We start from the raw sequence: 18,595 nt of genomic DNA, 5'->3' as shown, positions 1-18,595 counted from the left end.
CCATCCACAAAATGATCCACAAAAAACCATATCCTATGAACCTCCCAGGAGAGACACTTATAGAGCTGATTAGACAAAGTTGAGCACCAAGAGCATGCTCAGACAGCCTCCAAATTACATCCTTGCTCGTGCAGGCTGGGCCATGGTTTAACCATCTCCCCTCCTCCAAGTAGCCCTTCTTAATCACGAACAGAGCTGAGGAGCCCATCTTGACCCCCTAACCCTGAACCCTCGCACACTACCTATTCGCAGCAGGTTCAGTTAGTCCTGTGTTAACAAGAGACTGGCTTTGTCCCCGTGTCTGCATCCAGGAAGTGCTGCTCTCAGTCTAACGCATCAGGCTCTCAGGAAATCTTGCTTACGATAACTACAGACACCAGGTCGGGGGCCCCCCAGGCTCTTCCACCCAAGGAGAACTCAGGTCCTTGCCGCCCAAGCCCCAACACTCAGTTAGCAACGCTACCCCGGCCTGCATGACTTCTGCAGGTGCCCGGACACTGTCCTCCGCACCAAAATGCCCCTTAGCCATTCAGAGCCAGGGCTGTCCAAGCAGCATTCACACACCAGTGTAATACAACAAAGTGTTAGTCATCCCACAAATCAAGGGCTTCTGCCCATGAATGCCCCCTTGGGTGAATCTCTACTTTTGAAATCACGTTGCCCACTAAGGTCTTTCAATTTTTCAATGACAATTTATTCTGTAAAGCCCAAACAGAACTTGGTTTTAGTGACAGCCAGCTCTGAAATGATTCTTACTGGTTCTTTGGATGATGACTGCATTAATTACTATTTCTGCTCTAGCTGTCTAGGAGGGCAGAGTCCATGTTAGGATTGAGCCTTAGCAGCATTCACCACAACCTTTTCTCTTTCAAAATCCCAAGAAACTCATAGTTTCTAGCACAGGTTAGTGAACACAGAACAGACTCTGTTTTTGTCAGTGAACAACAGTTATCGAGCATCTAGTGTGTATGCAGCAGGCGGCATTCCTTGCTCATATTCTAGAAGAGTGGTTCCCACACTTTAGGACTTTAGACCGTAACACAGGAGCCATAAAACTTACTGGGAGTCAATATTTCTTCTGTTGCTAACACAAGGACACTAAAAATACCATTATCTCCTCTCATCATCATTTCATGAAAAAGGGTATTTTAACAAAAAAGGGTAAAGGAGGCAACCTAAGAATAAAGGACAGGTCTTTAAGTTGAACACATACAGCACTATGAAATCTTACAACACTGTCCTTAGTTTCCTCGTTTTTGTTGATGACTAGTAGAAACTAAAAACTGTCACTTGCCATCTGCCTCTACAAGGATGAAGTCACTAGCCACTGCAGCTGCTGACCTTCAGCACCCTCTGACAAGAGCTCAGGGTGGAGACTGGGAATGAAGCCCTCTGTGATATTTTCAGGAGATTTTATGGGCCCCAATTCTTGTATCTCTTCTTATCTAGAAAAGCAGTAAATTCATTAACAGAGAAATCTGCTCCTCATGACTAGCAGTAACCTTCACCAGGCTAGCAGCAAACTTGTGCAAAAATGTGTGCTGGCCCGCATATCCCACTTCACCAAAATCACTAATGCTGACCTCCCCCCACTGCTGTGGAGCAGCTCCTCAGAGCTGTCTGAGGTGCTGTCTCCCAGGCTGTAGTCCTCATTTTACCACAAATAAACTTAACTCACAGCTCTCACATTGTGCAGTTTTTTTTTTAATTGACAAAACCTTAGCAGAGTGGACCGGCATTTGTTCTAAGGCAGTGAGAGGCTGCTGGGGCGTGTGTGTGTGTGTGTAGATGTGTGTGTTTGAGAGAGAGAGAGGCAGATCTGAGTTAGGATGGGGACACGTCTCTGAAAAGCCCACTTGTTGACTGTACAAATAAAAAGGTAGAAGAGTAAAGAGGCTCTGAATTCCATCTCTTTGGAATGCTGAATCTAAACCTGTTTTCACTGCATCTCATTTTAAAGTTTCAAGGGTTTATGGATAAACTAGACTGGACCCAACTTTGACATTTAAAAACTCTGCTCTGAAGGCCAGATCAGAAATGAGAGGTCAGAAGGTTCACTGGTAATGAAAAGGGTTTTCAGCTGATAACCACAGTGTCTTAGAGCAGATGATACCTACATGTTATTTTAGTATATGATCAATAACATTAGAGGCTTTTAACCAACAAGATTTTCTGATGGGAAAGAGAGAACAAGTGAAGGATCGGGTGTCAGTAGTTTTTTACATAAAGCTTCTGTCAATGCTTACACCATCTCCCTGGAGGAGTCTAGTAGGGCACTTGTTTTCTACTAAAAACACTTCTGTGGAATTATAATTGGCAAGAAAAATACTCTTCTAGGGTGGGGGGTGGAGAAGATGACACAGCAATAAAGAGAATTCTTTGGAAGACAATCAGAGCATAGTTGTCATAAAAAGACCTTGCAGCCAAGCCCCCCAGAGGAAGTTTCTTTCTATAATTACTCAAAATTAATGACTATCAATTAAGAGTTGTCAGACGCCCCTAGAATATGTGGTGAAACAATCCATGAGAAAGATGCAGTTTCTCCCACACTGAAGCCTCCCTAAGCCTTCCTCAGCAATGATTCATGCTTATATGCAAATTACCTCATTGGTAGTTTCTAAAGCCTTAACTCTTACTGTTAAAATGCAGCCCAGCAAAGTAATTTAGTGAGATTATTCCTTCCCATGAGTTAGTGATAATATTTTACTTTGCATTCCAAATGAGAAGGTGTTTCCTAAACTGTGTCTATGCAACTGGAAGAACTTAATAAAATATTTCTTGATAAATTATTCATCCAACATGTAGGATTAGAAAGAGCTACTATTTGACTATAACCAAAATACACTTATAACTTAAAATAAGCTGCCGCAAAAAATAAAATACAGTTTATAGCAAAATACAAGAGACTGTAAGAATGTAGTTATTGAGCTCTGAAATTTTCAGGGCAGTAAGTAAATTTCTTGTCTACTAAAGATTTTGGGGATCCAGATAATGTTAAGTAATTCCTGCAACAAAGCAGGTGCCATCTTTTCAACACTAGGGCCCTGATGTTGGCTTCTAAACTCTGAACACATAGCCACTAAGTATTTTGGTTTGAAGTTTTTAATATTGATTTTGTTTTCTCAATATGTGTAGTTTAGGTTTCATCTGTACTAGGGGCTATCTTAAAAAAAAGAGAGAGATTGTGGATTGTAGGCCAATTAGTAAAACCACTGGGAAGCCTCTATACAACATCCGAACTCATAACTGTGCTGTGCTTGAGCACACAGAAGTCTTCAGAGGAGATGCAGGTTACTTCTGAAGTGACATCAAAACTTAGACCACCACCACTGTGGCATCAAGCTTTTAGAAAAGTCCCTGAACCACTTGTGTAAATACTGAGTCATACTTAAGTGATGATTTGTTACTGGAACACAGATCATCCATGGCTCACAAGATTATTTGTCTACAATTAAGTGGTTACCATAGCAAAATACTTCATTTGCGTATCAACTGCATGTTCTATCTGAATTTTAAGAGAGTTTGCGATTTTCTTCTAGAGTTTCCAACCGATTCTTCAAATTAATATGTTTGGTCCACTTGCTCTTAGGCAGTAGTTTTTCCTCTAATGATACAGCTGAACTCTTTTGTTCCCTTTATATGTGATGACACTTTTTGTTTGCTTTTCTAGGGTACAAGCTTCTGAAGCAGTGACTCTCTAATATGGCTTGGGAGCAAAGAAACTCAAGAAATTGTAGACCTGAGTCTAGAGGTCTTTGTATTTAGTGGGCATTTAATAAAAGAGCCTTGAATTGAAATTTAATTCTGGCCTTTTGACATTTTAACATTTCCTCAAGGTGGATGAATCGTTACATGTGGTCCTATTAAAGTGACTCAGATATAGAAGGGTTAGACCCCACTTCTGGTGGAGGCATTCTGACTGGAGAGCTAGCAATTCAGAGCCTCCTTTTGACAGCCAGATCTTCTGGGGCCTCTTCTAAGGAGGAGAAGCAGGGGATGCTCCCTTGACTTCCCTCATGCCTTTTCTGTGAAGGTGTCTTGAAGTCAGGCAATCAAGGTCACACTACCTTCTCGGAGAAAAGCGGGTGAAAAGGGGCTCTGAGAGAGTCAGGAATCTCTTCCCCTCCTCCCCATGCTTCCCAAGCCCTTGTTCTTCTCTCTCCTCGCAAGTGACTGACTTGGTGACTGGGCGTGAGCAGGTAGGGCAGGGCATATGTCAGAATGGATGCTGCCATCAGGTTGAGTCCTGGTTATCGTCCTGATGCTATGGTTAGCTCTCACCCTGTGAAAAACCGCAGTGAGAATGCCAAGCCCCACACGGCAATCACGGCGCATCTCACATGACAACCCCGACCTCCTCACGCGGGCCGGACCACACCAAAGCCACTCTCCAGTCAGCACAGACAAAACACTCTGCTTGTCTTCTAAGATTCTTCTTTCACCCCTTTCCCATCTTTTCTCATGTTGTCCTCCTTCCCCTCAGTCATGGCTCACCTCCAAGGAAACTGAACCGGCGCGGCCGGCCCGGAGCTCCCACGGAGGGAGCGATGCCCGCGTGCACGCCCCACAGCCAGCCAGCCAGCCGGACGGGTGGGCAGCTTGCTGGGGCCGTCCTGCTGGGCTGAAATGGGTGCAGACAGAGGGCTACAGGGACGGGAAAGCGGGAGAGCCGACAAGACACGAGGAGCACAGAGCCTGTGGGGGAAACCGAAGCCCGCAGGCAGCCAGGCCGGCAGCTCCCGCGGAGTCTCGCCTTGTGGCCACCCCGGGGGACGGCCCAGGCTGGGGCCAGCGGGCCCGCTCCTGAGCTCACTCTCGTGGCTCCGTCCCAAACCTGGGTCACTGGGGATTCCATGGGCTGCTAAGAGGGCCCTACGTGTATTTCCAAACCCACACTGCTTGATGCGGTCATGGAAAACTTGGATCTTTGCATTCTACACTTTTGCTGTGGACCACATCCAGGTCACAGCCTAAGGAAGGCAGCTGGCGAAAACGACCCTGCTGGCCGATTCCCCAGCTTTTGTAATGAATCCCAGAGGGCTATGAACTGACGTGTGCTGGTGGCTCTGCCAAGTTCCAGGCGAGCCCTCACCCAGTGAAGACCAAGCAGCCTATGGTTTATCCTGCAAGTGGAGCCTGAGAAGCCTCCTGCAACCAGGACTCAATGGCCAGAAGCTACCTCCAGAAAGGAAAGGATGGAGGAGAATGTACGTGTCAGGGGAAGAGGAGTGAGAGGAGGAAGTTCTGTGTTGTCCTATCAACTCAGCCTCCAGAAACCGGCCCGAGGACACCCGAGGCACGTGAGGGTCCCAGGGCTGCCCTGAAGATCAGTCCCCATACAGGCAGGCTATGAAGGGAGACGATGCGGTCACACTGGGTTTCAACAGAACAAGGCCAATTCTAAACACACCCCTATTTCTTAGAATGCAGCAGTTGTTAAGGAACACAAAAAAACATGCTAAAAACCTGCCAAGAAAGCATAAATACTTTTATAATCATCATGTAGCCACCACTTACTATTTACCATGTGCCAAACACCGTGCTTAAGAGCCCTTCTCACATATTATCTCATTTAATCCTCAAAACAACCCTGAGATAGGTCCTCCTATTAAACCCATTTTCCAAGTGAGAAAACTGGCCAACGTTTCACAGACACTTCACGGTGAGGTCAGGGCTGATCCAGGGCCAGGTGAGGCTTGAGCTCCACCTGCTGCGGACAGAAAGCTCTGAACAGCCAGGGCATTTGTGCGTGAGCGTTTTGGAAGTGTCGGCTGGGTGCCACCACGAGGTGAGGCCGTAAGGGCAAATCCTGCCATCTGGATTCGCTTAACAGTCAATAGCTTTTTTTTTTTTTTTTTTTAAGTAACAGATTTTGAGATTTTTCAGTGAGGTATATTCTTTTACACCCAACTTCTAAAATCAAAATACTAAGATTTTGATGACTTGTGTTATACTATGAACAGTGACAGCTATACAAGCCTGTGGCCTTTAAGATTAGACATAGTACATGAGACAAGTGCTCGGGCCTGGTGCACTGGGAAGACCCAGAGGAATCGGGTGGAGAGGGAGGTGGGAGGGGGGATCGGGATGGGGAATACATGTAACTCCATGGCTGATTCATGTCAATGTATGACAAAACCCACTTCAATATTGTAAAGTAATTAGCCTCCAACTAATAAAAATACATGAAAAAAAAAAAGATTAGGCATAGTAAAGGAATATATTGTTCTTGTTCAGTCGCTCAGTCATGTCTGACTCTTTGTGACCCCATGGACTGCAGCACGCTAGGCTTCCCTGTCCTTCACTATCTCTTGGAGCTTGCTCAAACTTATGTCCATTGAGTTGCTGATGCCATCCAACCATCTCATCCTCTGTCGTTCCCTTTCTCCTCCTGCCTTCAATCCTTCCCAGCATCAGGGTCTTTTCCAAAGAGTCAGCTCTTTGCATCAGGTGGCCAAAGTATTGGAGCTTCAGCATCAGTCCTCCCACTGAGGACTGACTGGTTTGATCTCCCAATATATGATAGCTTGTAATTTTTCACCCAGTTATATTTTACAAAAAAAAATGTCCTTTTTGCCAAAATGCAAGTTGTGAGAACAAACACAGTCTGAGGATATTTCTAGAGAATCCTTTGGTTGCTCTAGAATCCTTGAGAGGTTGCTCAGCCTCCTCTCTCACCATTGGTTTCAATGTTGAATAGATGCCGGGTTGAGAGAGGGCGTGGAGGGAGAGGCGAGACTGATGCTCACAGCTGCAGCAAGTCCTTAGCTGAGGCTGGGGCCTGTCCAGATTCCCTTACAGACTGGCCAAGAGGGCAGAAAGCCAGTGGTCTGCTCTGGACACTCGGGGGCAAACTCTCTGCGCCACAGACTCAAGGGCCACATGTCCCATTGACGCTGGCTTGCACTGCCTGGTGGGGCCCTGTTATCAGAGGAGAAAGAGCCCACTGGAAATCTAACAGATGTGGCCCCCGCCCACCATGAGGGAGCTGTCTGACCAGAAAACGTTCGGTTCATCTTTCCCTTGATTTCTTCTCAGAGGGGTGCTGCTGGGCTGGGCGGTGAAGAGAAACCCCTTTTCGTAGCCTTAGATCAGTGGTCCCTAGAGAGGCAGGACCTAACTGTACAGGAATCTTTGCTTTCGGTCAATTTTTAGTAATTTCAGGCATTCTGAGATTACATATGTGTGCATGGGGAAGATGAGTGAAAGAAATGAGGAGCAAGCTTTTAGAAAATCAAGACTTCTGGAGACAGGTGACCAATAGACCAGTATCTTGGGTTGGTACTCCCTTCTCCCCAGCCCTTCTTCCTAGAGGCCTGGTACGGAGAGAAAGAGAAACGTCAAGAATAACTCATTGGAGTGTATGAATAATACCTAAAATATGTACTCATCTCTGTGCCAAAATGAACACTCTTGCCATTTATGTGAAATAGCAAACAAGAGCACCAAAAGACTTGGTGGACTAATCCACATTCTTAGAGACTAAAGTTCACTGGAATAACACCTTATTAAAAACTATGGGTAAACAGTCTTTGAGACCGAAGGATATCTATAATCTGCAAAGTGATTGCAAAAGACTGATTGTGATGGTACGTCCCAAGATGTCCCATCCTACTATAAATGGCTATCCCTTGGCTGAAAGGCACTGTTTCTCAGGATGAAAAACATTCCTAGGGATGACAAACCAGAAGTCTTATCTGCATACCAGCATATTGATAAAACTCATAATGAAGTCATGAAATCACAGGAGATGAGCAAATACATCATAGTCATGGCAAACTGAGCAGAAATAACTGCTCTCTGGTCAACCAGGGCTCTTCAACAGGACTAATAATTTGTGTAAATTGGCTTCCCTTCATCTACATGTTTATTTTGACTTTTCAAAAAGCTTTGGTAGCACTTTGGTAACACTCCTCAGCAAAAGTTTTAAGACACACACACACACACACACACACACACACACACACACACACACACACACACACACACACACTCGTGCACCCCTGAGGCACTGTGTGCCTCGGGGAATAAAGTAGGGACTTTTCTCTGAGAAGAAAAAGATAATCCAGTATGGAAACCTAGCTTACTGAACATTTTTGGAGGTGAAAGGCCAAGCCGAAGGGGATGAGTGTCAGATTTGAGGAGTCAATCAAAAGAAGGACAATGAGTTTCACAGAAGCAAAGCTCTAAGATCAGATCATATTTTCCAATCTCTTGATCTTTAAGAAGAGGAATGCCAACATCCAGAGAACTGGGTGCATTTATCTCGAGTGAAAGTGCAAGTCAGTAGCAAAGCTGAAAATCAGAATCCTGGCCTCCCAAATTCCCTGAGTGCCTTAGTGCCTGGGTCTCTCATGGTACGCCTGGTCCTGGCAGAGAAAGAGATGGGGGTCCTGAGATCGTCATGAGTGTACCCCCCACACAGAAGCAGCAGGAGTGTGGCGCAGGTCCTCTGTCATTCCTTCGGGCCCACTACCCTCTCCCCAACACGCACACATGGGGCCCCCTAAGGTCTGAGCAAGGAAAACACCTTATCAGCTGGGTTTGGGAAAGAACTGTTGTTGGACCTGTGTGTTTGGAAGCCGGCCCTGCTGAGCTCAAGAGCTCGCCATAAAGCAGGGGAGAGCTGCTTCATTCGGGGTCTGCTGCTTCACAGGCCTCGCGCCAGGCTCAGAGCTTATCTTCACCGTCCGCAGCCCGGCTCACAGCTGCGGGATGTGCCCTTCAATGACAGGTGGGGGTGGCCTGCTGTCTCTCTCGTCAGAGTTCAGATTAAGAAATACTTTGGTTGCAGTTGTTTAAGAAGTGGATTTTCCCCTTGAGAATCAAAGCAAGAGTCTATTTCTCTGCTTCCTGAGGATGTCTGCAAACTCTGCTGTGTGGGGGTGTGTGTGTATCTGCCACCCAGAACAAGTCCCTTGAGTGTGGACAGACTGATAACCCTCTTGGTTCCAGATCCACTGTTTAACCCCACATGGCACAGCCTGTGAAAATGCTGGTGGAAGTCTTCTTGGCGCTCACAGCCTCCCCTCTGGGATCTCTGTAAGGCGCTCATACTTCTCTTTCCACCCACTACTAACAAGCTCATTAGTGAGAAACTCCCAGAAAGTGGGAGAGTTAGTTTGTAATTTCTGATCCGAGTGCACAGAACATTCTGTCAGGCTCCAGGAGACAGTCAGTTTAAACCAGAATAGTTATTAAACACAGCAGCGGGATACTCATTCCCTCCCAGCCCCGCGTCCTCCCCGCCCAAAGCTGAAGTCATCCCGCAGCGGGGATGGGGCGGTGGGGGCGGGGTGGGCGGCAGCAGCCGGCTCACTGCCTGGGAACGGCGGCCCCTCCCTTACAGTGGTCCCAGGACACAGTTCACTGCAGGGGGCCTCCTCACCGCAATTCCTCCCTGGACGCCCGAGGGCGGAAAGCATGCTTTTAATTTAGTGGGAAAAGCAAAAAGTAGGAGCTCATTTGTTTGCCGAGCTTATTGCCTTCTTGCGCGCAGAATGGCTGATCAGGAAAGCCAAGCCCCGTGGCAGCTTTCTCAAACAAAACCCAGCAACTTAGAACCCGGGGCTACAGGCTAAGAAGATGAGCAGGGGAGAGCGGAGAACAGCCTTGCCTTTGCTTCAGGGGACTAGGGAAAAGCCTAGCCCGGAGAGAAGAGCGCTCCTAAAGACGCACACGCAGCGAAGGAGTGGGCCGTGGGCGTGCCGCGCACACGCAGCGGCACGCACGTGGCTCCGGGCCCCCTCCCCTCCGCGCACGCTTACCTGCGATGCCTTGCAGCAGCCCACAGACGTTGAAGATGCTTTTCTTCATGATGCTCTGCACACACATGGTGAAGACAGACACCAGGGCCACAGTGCACAGAATGAAGATGCCCACGGCTAAGAAGATAGCGGTGGCCTGCCAGAAGCCGCTGGCGATCTCGCCGAAGCTCTCAGCGTAGGGCCCGCACAGCGTCTCGCGCGGGAGGTGCTGCACGCCGGGGTTCCGGATGCAGCGGGCGTAGATGCCCAGCGTGGGGTGGTAGGGCTCCGGGGGGCCCGCGCCCTGCTCGCCCGGCTCGGCGCTGCCGCGGGGCTTGGCTTTCCCGATCAGCCAGTCTGCGCTCATGAAGGCGATGAGCTCGGCGAACGCCACCACAATACTCAGGAGGGTCCAGAGCATCGAGCGACAGGTGACAATGACATGACACATATTGATGCTGAAGGCGGAGGGAGTCGGGAGTCCAAGGGGTCGGCAAGCGCCGCGAGCTGGGCGGCGCAGCGGGAAAGGCGCGGGAAGGCGGCTCAGGCGGGGGCTCCCTCGTCCCGGCGTCGTCGGGCAGCGCGCTCCGGGGCTGTCATGCTGCCATGTCGCAGCTCCGCGGCCGCAGCCTCACCTGCGGAGAGACGAGAGGAGGGCGGTGAGCGGCGCCGGCCCCGCCCCGCCCCGGCCGCCCGCCCACTGGCGGGTCGGGACCCCGGTGCGCGCCCGCGCCCTGGCGAGCCCCGCGCCGCGCCAACACGCCGCCCCCTCCGCGAGCTGGCCGGTTTCTTTGTTTCCAGGGCGCTCCCAGAAGCGTCTGTGGTGCCCCTTATCTCTAAGCTGCACTGCTCACCCCCCGGGTCATCCTGCGCGCCGGGCTCCGGCCCGGCTGTGCGCTCTTGGGACACAGCTCCTGCTCCGTTACATCTTTCTAGAAAAAGTCCAGCTGCACAGGCTGCATTCGGACAGATCAAGACAGGCTGCTAGGGTACTGTGTCCACGGACGAGCCGCGATTTACAAGTTTGCAGGACTTGGTACCAGATGAGCTAAGTCTGCCAAATTTGTATCAAAAGCTTTTGTTTCTTAGCAGCTTTTGCAACTCCCAATTTTACTGTCTGGGAATCAACGTACCAGCAGAGACACAAGAGAAAATGTTTGCTTCAGAGGTAATGGAGAATTTAAAAGGAAAATAATGCCATGATAAATAATAAAACTTTGCCACCCAAACTTATTTTTCATGCATTTCTCACCGGGTGATTTTTAGACAAAATAAGCTACAGAAGTTAAAATGCGAAGAAGGAGGAGGAAAAAAAAAACCTCCAAGAACTGTTGACTTACTTGTGGGAATTATTCGAAACAGGGGCATTAATGACCGCTGACTAAGTAGGGGACGTGTTGACAACAGAGCCCTGCATCCTTGAACTGTCCCGATCCATCACAGGGCCTCTGCCTGAGCTTCGGTTCACACCAGGTCTGAAACTCAACACGCCCATTGTTTCTGGTCTCACAAGGCCTCATTCTGTTCCCAAGGACAAACGGCTGGCTTCATTACCAGAGGGCCCTGCTCTAACGGCCCAAACCTCCTTCAGGGAGGCCTGAACCCTGAAATGGGCCACAGGGCTCCTCACAGCCCCGTCTTCCTGCCTCTCCCTGTGCCCTCCCTCCCCCGAGGTCAGGAAAATCCCACAGCTCGCAATGGACGTCGGGCGCATGGCTCTGTTCTGAGTGATTACTTATTAACCCAGGTCACATCAACTCCCTAAGAACTGCAGGGAGCCTGGTGGCATGTGGGCCATGGCTGAGCAGGGAGTTATGCGGGAGGGAGGAAGTGGGAGAAGGGAGTGGGTGTCAAAGCTTCAGCACCATGCTGGCTCACAGTCTAGTAAGCGGTGATGACTTATAAAACAGTGGGTTTAACACTTACACAAGATGATGTTTTGAGAAATTAGCTAGTGCAAAGCTAGGAACAGAGGAACTTAACTGGCGTACATACGCATATGTGCGTGTGTGTGCGTGTGTGTGTGTATGTGTGTGTGTGTGTAGCACTGGGGAAGGGAGAGATGGTGTGTTGCACCGCAAAGGTTCCCGGACACACAGCACCTAGCTTCTCGGAGCCTTAGCTGTCAGCTCCCTCATGGACCACGTGGAGAAAGAGAGGGGCCCCTGCCTCACGACACTGTTGTAAGAATTAAGCAAGAAGCCGTGAAAGCGCCTGGCACAGTAAGTGCTCAGTAAACACCAACTCCTTTGCCTCAACAGTTTTTCCCCAACAGGGCTGAGACTGGTCAGACAATGGTTTAGCCAGTGAAAGTGCTCAGTGGTAACTGAAGCTTGGCCCTAACACATAGAGGAGGATCAAGCCCAGGCTATTTAGAGATGGATGAGGTCACTCCTGGTGTCCAAGCTTCCCTGGTGGGCTTTGAGGGTGAGGTCCTGGGTCTTACTTCCTGTTTCCCTACTGCTTAACACAGCTGACAAACTCAGCTGGGGAAAATAAATTAGCATGAGGCCAGAAGTATAATTGATTCTCTCTCAGTCATTCTTACCCTCTCACCCCGTATTACCAAATAGAAATGGCTTTTGAGTAAGAAGTTACCAATGCGAAAGAGCTCTGGAGGAGGTCTGTGTATAATGAAAGTGATCATTTCAAAAGAGAACAAGAAAACAAGCTAGGATGACTCCCACGAGGAACCCCCGCTTCATCCGAACAGTTCCCACCCACCAGGCTTACAAACACTTCTAATTCTCAGGTGGAGAGTCTGCTTGTTAGAAAAAGAAGCTCTATCCAACCTTCCCACTTGGTTCTCTGGTCTGCACAGTCATGTCCAACCCTTTTGCGACCCCATGGACTGTAGCCCCTTGTGGGATTCTCCAGGCAAGGATACTGGAGGGGTTGCTATGCTCTCCTCCAGGGGATCCTCCAGAGATCCTCCAGGGATCCAACCCACATCTCTTGTGTCTCCCGCATCGGCAGGCGGGTTCTTTACCACTAGAACCACCTGGGAAGCTCCCCATTTGATTAGAAAGCCAGTTTACCGGTGCCCCCAGTTGCTGTCAATCCCTGCCCTTCTACTGTTCAGCGGCACTTTTTCAATGTGAATATAAAACCTTTACATATTTGTCCTCTTGCAGAACCTCAGGCTCTGCTACAGCCTCTCAAGTGACTGGGATCTTAATGAAGACGCCAAATGTACAATGTCCTGCTCAACAAGCTCAGCTTCGAGCCAGGGGTGGGATTAGGCTGCGACTTCTAAAGAGAAAGGATGTGAAACTTCAGAAGGGAAGAAGGCGCATTTAGGCTTAGCACGGTTCTTAGCAATGGTTCTTGCCAAATTTAAGGCAGAATTATTCAAGGACCCCTGTGTGTAAAATCAGAAAATTCAGTTCCCTGTCCATCTGTGCTAAAACAAGTCCCCCCTCCACTACACCAGATCATTGTAGCCAAACCAGAGTGGCTGGAATGAGACCTTCACTTTTCTGTTTGGAAAAGGGAGATAAGATGCTTTGGTCTCCTCAGCAAGTCTGCTAATGACTACTTTAGAGGAATAGCCATGATATGCAAGGCTGACAAAAACTGGCTTTCCTGAGGATCCAAGAAAAGTCCTTGGGTCAGGGAAAGGCAGCAAGGGGCTTCTCCAGCGCTCTGCACTCTGTAAAACGCGCCAGCGGGGAAAGTGTGCCCTGAGATAAGAGCCACTTCAAAGGGAACAAGATCCGGGGTACAGATCTCGTTAACCCGGGATTCGGCACAGAGCTCCTTCGCAGCCCTCCCTGCTGTTCACTGCGATTCCCACTCCTCCAAAGATCACATAACAAGACCAGACCCTTGCTGAGCTTCCATGTAAACATCTTCTCTCTACCGGCCACTAAACACATGTGCCCTCCAGGATGCTTGGCTTTACTACCACATCCCTGGTGTTTGTGGATAATGTGGACAGCCCTCTGACTTTCAGAAAATTATGCTAGTCCACAGAGGAAAGCCTCTTAGCAAGGGATAAACAAAAAACAAACAAACAAAAAAACAACAACCCTAAACAAATGAGACTTTGGCAGAAACCTAGAGTAATATACCACAGTCAGAATACAGAACCAAGATAAGTGACGAGTGGGTGGTCCATGGGCGTCAGCACACCCCTCCACAGATCCCTACTATTTAAAAGAAGGGGGTGGTGTTAGCAGAGCTGAACGGGGTCCTTTCCTTGGCAGTTTCCTGCTGTCAGTGAGAAGGGACGAGAGTGCATTCGGGTGGAACTGCCCTAAGAGATTACAGTCTGGAAGCTGGGGAGCAAAGCCACAGCCTCTGGAAAGGCGGGGCAGGCCGAGGGGCCTTGCGTCAATGCTGCCTCGGTGGGGCGCTGGGAGCGGAGCTGCCTGGCATGCCCACCTCTCCACCCTCACGCCAGCAGCGGTGCCCGAGAAGGCGGCCATGCAAACCACGGTTTGGAGAACAGCATGGCCTCACTTACCTGGGTGCTGTGTTTCAACTTCATTAAGACAACCCTGCCAGCACAGACAGAAGGTGAAGAAAATGGACAGTGAGCACTGGGGACTGAATGCTGGCTTGCACGCTGCCCTGTTGGTTCCATCCACAGCCCACACACTCACACACAAACAGTTTTTCCCTGGACCGTTTGAAAATGAGTTACAGATGTCTTGACGCTTCACCCCTAAACACTTCTGCCTATACCTCCTAAAAGTGAGGACATTCTCCTACATAACCACAATAAAATTAACACACCCAAGAAAACTGACAATAATTTCCTTATATCCTAAAGCCTGGTCCACACTCAAATTTCACTACCCTGCCCCAATTTTTATAGCTGTTTTCATAAAACCATGACTCAACAGAGGCTCATGCATTGCTTTTAATTATGTTTTTAATCTTTTTTAGTCAGAAAATAGTCAGTCCTTCCGTCCCTAACCTACCTTGCTCTGCCTTTATTTTTTCCCCTTGACACTGACTTATTTGAAGATACCAGGCCAGTTGTCTTTCAGGTTACCCAGCAATCTGATTTGTCTATTTCCTCATGATGCCATTTAAACGTGTCCTCTATCCTTTATCATAGAGAAAATGGAAATTAAATCTAAAGGCTCGTTTAGATTCAGCTTAAACATTTTTGGTAAGAATCCTTCATAGGTGATGCTGTGTAATTCCCACTGGATCACATTTGGGAGGAATATGACTGAGGCTACACCTCAGAATCAGAGGAACTTGACACATACATCTATGTATACACATGTGTAAGTGTTATACGTGTGTGTACAGAAAGAGACAAAAAAAGATCAGTCTGTATGGTCCTCTCCAGTCCTAATAAAATCATATTTTGGTGAGGAAGTGAGCAGAAAGCTGCTCTGGGTAGGACTCTCCTTTGTTGTTGTTTATGGCTGGGCCGGGTCTCCGATGCTGCTTTCTCTAGCTGCGGTGGGCGGGCTTCTCATCGCAGTGGTTCGTCTTGTTGCAGAGCACAGGCTCTAGGGCCCAGGCTTCAGTAGTTGAGGCTCACAGGCTCATTAGTTGTGCCTTACGGGCTCTAGGGCCCAGGCTTCAGTAGCTGTGGTGCATGGGCTTAGCTGCTCTGAGGCGGGTGGAATCTTCTCGGACCAGGGGTCGAGCTGTGGCCCCTGGGTTGGCAGGTGGCTTCTTAGCCCCCTGCCCACCAAGGAAGTCCAGAACTCTAGTTTCTCTTCTTTTTTTTTGGAGTTTTGAATATTCATCACTTTGGTTTTTTAAAATTTTAATTGGAGGATGATTGTTTTAAAACATTATGCTGGTTTCTGCCATATAACAACATGAGTCAGCCATAAGTGTGCACATGTCCCCGCTCTCTTGAACCTTCCTCACACCCCCACCCCATTCCACTCCTTTAGGTTTCAGGACCCTCTTTTTTAAAGAGCTCCTGGGACGGTGTGTGGGGGGAGGTGGGTCTGGTGTCACAGTTAAGAAGCTCTGTTTTGAGGGATGCCACCCTGGAAGCTAAACAAATTCCTTACCAAAGGAACTTTACACAGTATCTGTGGTTCAGTAAGTACTAAAAAATATGAACTCCTGTGATTAATAATAAATTTACTACACTGACCCATGTGGCCCAAATAATCGATACCCTTCGGAGCAGGCTGCATTTTACTCCCACATCACTGGTAGTTTCCTGGCCAATGTCCACGTTCATTATTACCACCTCCCTCAGATATACAAGTCCCACAGAGGCTCAGCACCGTGGCCTCCCGCCCAGTGTCTTCTGGAAGGATAAGAGGATTAGGAAAGTAGAATTTATGTGCTGCTGCCTTCCAAAAGTTAGAAAGACCCTCTAGAGCGCTGATTCAAGCAGTGTGGTCCCTGGGCCCCCCCAGCTCCTAGAGGGGGATATGGGCCACCTGTTTCAAAGAGCACAAGTTCTCAGCTCCCACACACTGAACCAAACTTTCTGGAGGGGCTGCCAGAACTGCGTCTCTAACAAGCCCCCAGGAGATTCTTTACACAGTGAATTCTGAGTCAGTCAGCCGGAAGAGGGTCTCAGACTCAGTGAGGTCCGCCCGCACGAGAGGCTGCGTGGTGCTGGGTCGGGGGTGCGGGTGGGTCAGATGGGGATGGGGCAGGGCTGCTGGGGCTTAGAGGAGGGTGAGGATGTGTGTGGCCCAGCGCATCAGCAGAGCCAGACGCGTCCCCGCACAGCTCATGAAGCCACACAAGGGCAGGAACGAGCGATTCTGCAGGGCAGCCAGCTGTCCCCCCGACCTTGCTCCCATGCTGTCCAGGAACCCTCCTATGGCAAGGGGCCCCCATCCACCAGCACCTCCTCTTCAGAGCACAAAGCAGAGTGAGACCCGGTGGGACAGTCCATGTGTGAATAGTTCACACATGCAGGTGTGAGCCCTGCATGGACTTTTTTTTTTAAAAATCAGTTACCGAAGGAAGTCTGCAAACTCTCACTTGCCCTGGTTACCCCCCTAAAATACACTGACTATGGAAATGCAGACACCTTGACTCTATTGAAGAAGAGGGTCCAAATACCCTAGAAATTACAGTTTCTTAAGTTACGGTCTCAATAGGCTCAGACCTCCTCCTGGCTGCCAACACGCTTTCCTCAGGGATAACTAGCCCCCACATCCCACCTCTGACTCTGTGGGCAATCTCTCAATTGGGGGCAACTGTGCCCTCCCTGCCTTGCAGGGAGCATCTGGCAATGTCTAGAGACATCGTTGGTTATCACAACTTGGGGCGGGGAGGCGTGCTACGGGTGTCTAGTGGGCAGAGGTCAAGGCGGCCAATATCACAGGCCGCTCCCGACACAGCAAGTCGGTGGCGTGGGTGGCGAGAGCCCACGCTGGGCGCTTCCTGCAGTTTTCATATGTCTAGGTGCAACTTCAGAACAGAGCTCTAAACCCTCATATTTTAGAAACACCTGCTCTAAAGAGTAAGTCAAGCTCTATCATCTGGACGGACATGCATAGCATTCACTAAATTAAGTACACCTTCACTTGTTTTTCTGAAATTTGTTAAAGGTCCAAGCTAATCTGCATCAGGCTGTCCAAGATGTCAGGCTGATCTGTCCAAGATGTCAGGCTGAAAGGACATGGACTCCAACTGGCCAGCATCGACAGAATCTTGACCCTGCCTCTCGTGGGGTCCTGGGAGTTTCTCTGGACCACACATGGAAGTCAGTTTTTGTTTTCAGTAATCTCTCCAAATGGCAAAATGGGGCTTCTTGAAACTTCCCTTGGCCACACGGCTTTTATTTCTCTCGAATTCTCCTCCTCCAGACTTGGGCTGGCCACTCAGGACGTGCTCAGGTGGCCGTGGCCGCTGCAAATGTCAGGGAATCCCAAGGAACTTACCAAGTAGACCTAAGTAATCTTAGGCATTCCAGGTCTTACTGACCCCAGCTCAGCTCCCCTCTGAAGGGTGGTTCTCTCTCCTGCTGAACCCAGCGGTGGTTTCAGCTGCCTGGTGCCCCACCCCGGCCCCCCGGAGAAGCAGAGGCTCCACGCTCCAGAACACCTCAGCAAGCCTCTTTTTGTCTGGGTCTGGAGCACTTGGTGAGGAGTTGCTCACTGTCAAGTTTGTTTTTTAATTCCCCAGTCCTGGTTAGTCAGATATTTCTTCCTTGATGCCCACTTCAACTCCTCTGTACCCAGTCAATCTGCTTTCTGAGCACGCATTTCTGGAGGAGTCATTTTTATACTCAGTCCCGAGGCATCAGCAACCAAGGTCAACAGGTCCACCTTCTAAATGATCCATTCTTTAAGATTTTTCAGGCCCACTTACACATTTCATAACCTTTTTTTCTTTCTACAAATGTCATCATCTAAAAACCTCTAGGAGGTTGAGGAAACAATTCGGAAAATGTCACCGTCTTCCTTTACATCTCTTTCTGTTTCTGCCCAACAGGAGTGACTGGAGAACCAACTTCCACAGCAGACACTAGGGTGTGATTCAGTCAAGATCCCATTAGCCAGGGGCTTACACCCTGCACTCACTGTGGGATGTCAAAGGCTTCAGGTTTAAGTGGAATCAGAACTTGAGCTTCAGGAGCTGCCTTTCAATGTCTCTGTTATATATATGTTTAAACAGAAAGTGTTTTTCATATTCATAATGAATTCTGGAAAAATATAAGCCCCTAAGTGGGCCTCACCAGCATTTTCAGGGTCAATAAGAAAGCACAGAGTTTTGGGACTTCCCTGGTGGTCTAGTGGTTAAGAACCCACCTTTCAATGCAGGGGATGGAGGTTCGATCCCTGATCAGGGAACTAAGATCCCACGTGCTGCAGGGCAACTAAGCCCGTGTGCCACAATTACTGAAGCTGGTGTGTTGTGACCACTGAAGCCTGCACACTCGAGAGCTCACGCTC

At 48.9% G+C, this 18,595-nt stretch overlaps 2 protein-coding genes across 12 annotated transcripts in view; one reads left to right on the top strand and one right to left on the bottom strand.

Annotated features, from left to right (window-relative positions):
* The window catches only part of SCAMP1 (secretory carrier membrane protein 1), a 150,190-nt gene extending 146,397 nt beyond the window's left edge, over nt 1-3,793 (top strand). For all 4 annotated transcript variants that reach the window (XM_043919970.1, XM_043919969.1, XM_043919967.1 and 1 more), the window contains one exon: nt 3,671-3,793. Coding sequence is in view for 1 of the 4 variants with exons in the window: in XM_043919969.1 (XP_043775904.1) it covers nt 3,671-3,685 (15 nt within the window). In the remaining 3 variants the exon portion in view is untranslated. The remainder of the gene's footprint in view (nt 1-3,670) is intronic.
* The window catches only part of LHFPL2 (LHFPL tetraspan subfamily member 2), a 168,558-nt gene that overhangs the window by 14,192 nt on the left and 135,771 nt on the right, over nt 1-18,595 (bottom strand). For all 8 annotated transcript variants that reach the window (XM_043919976.1, XM_043919972.1, XM_043919973.1 and 5 more), the window contains one exon: nt 9,768-10,381. In XM_043919976.1, coding sequence (XP_043775911.1) covers nt 9,768-10,197 — 430 coding nt within the window. In that variant the 5' untranslated portion in view covers nt 10,198-10,381. The remainder of the gene's footprint in view (nt 1-9,767; nt 10,382-18,595) is intronic.

Source organism: Cervus elaphus, chromosome 12, assembly GCF_910594005.1.
Source record: "Cervus elaphus chromosome 12, mCerEla1.1, whole genome shotgun sequence".
In the NCBI taxonomy this organism is placed as follows: Eukaryota; Metazoa; Chordata; class Mammalia; order Artiodactyla; family Cervidae; genus Cervus; species Cervus elaphus.
This window is presented reverse-complemented; position numbering and strand designations above follow the sequence as displayed.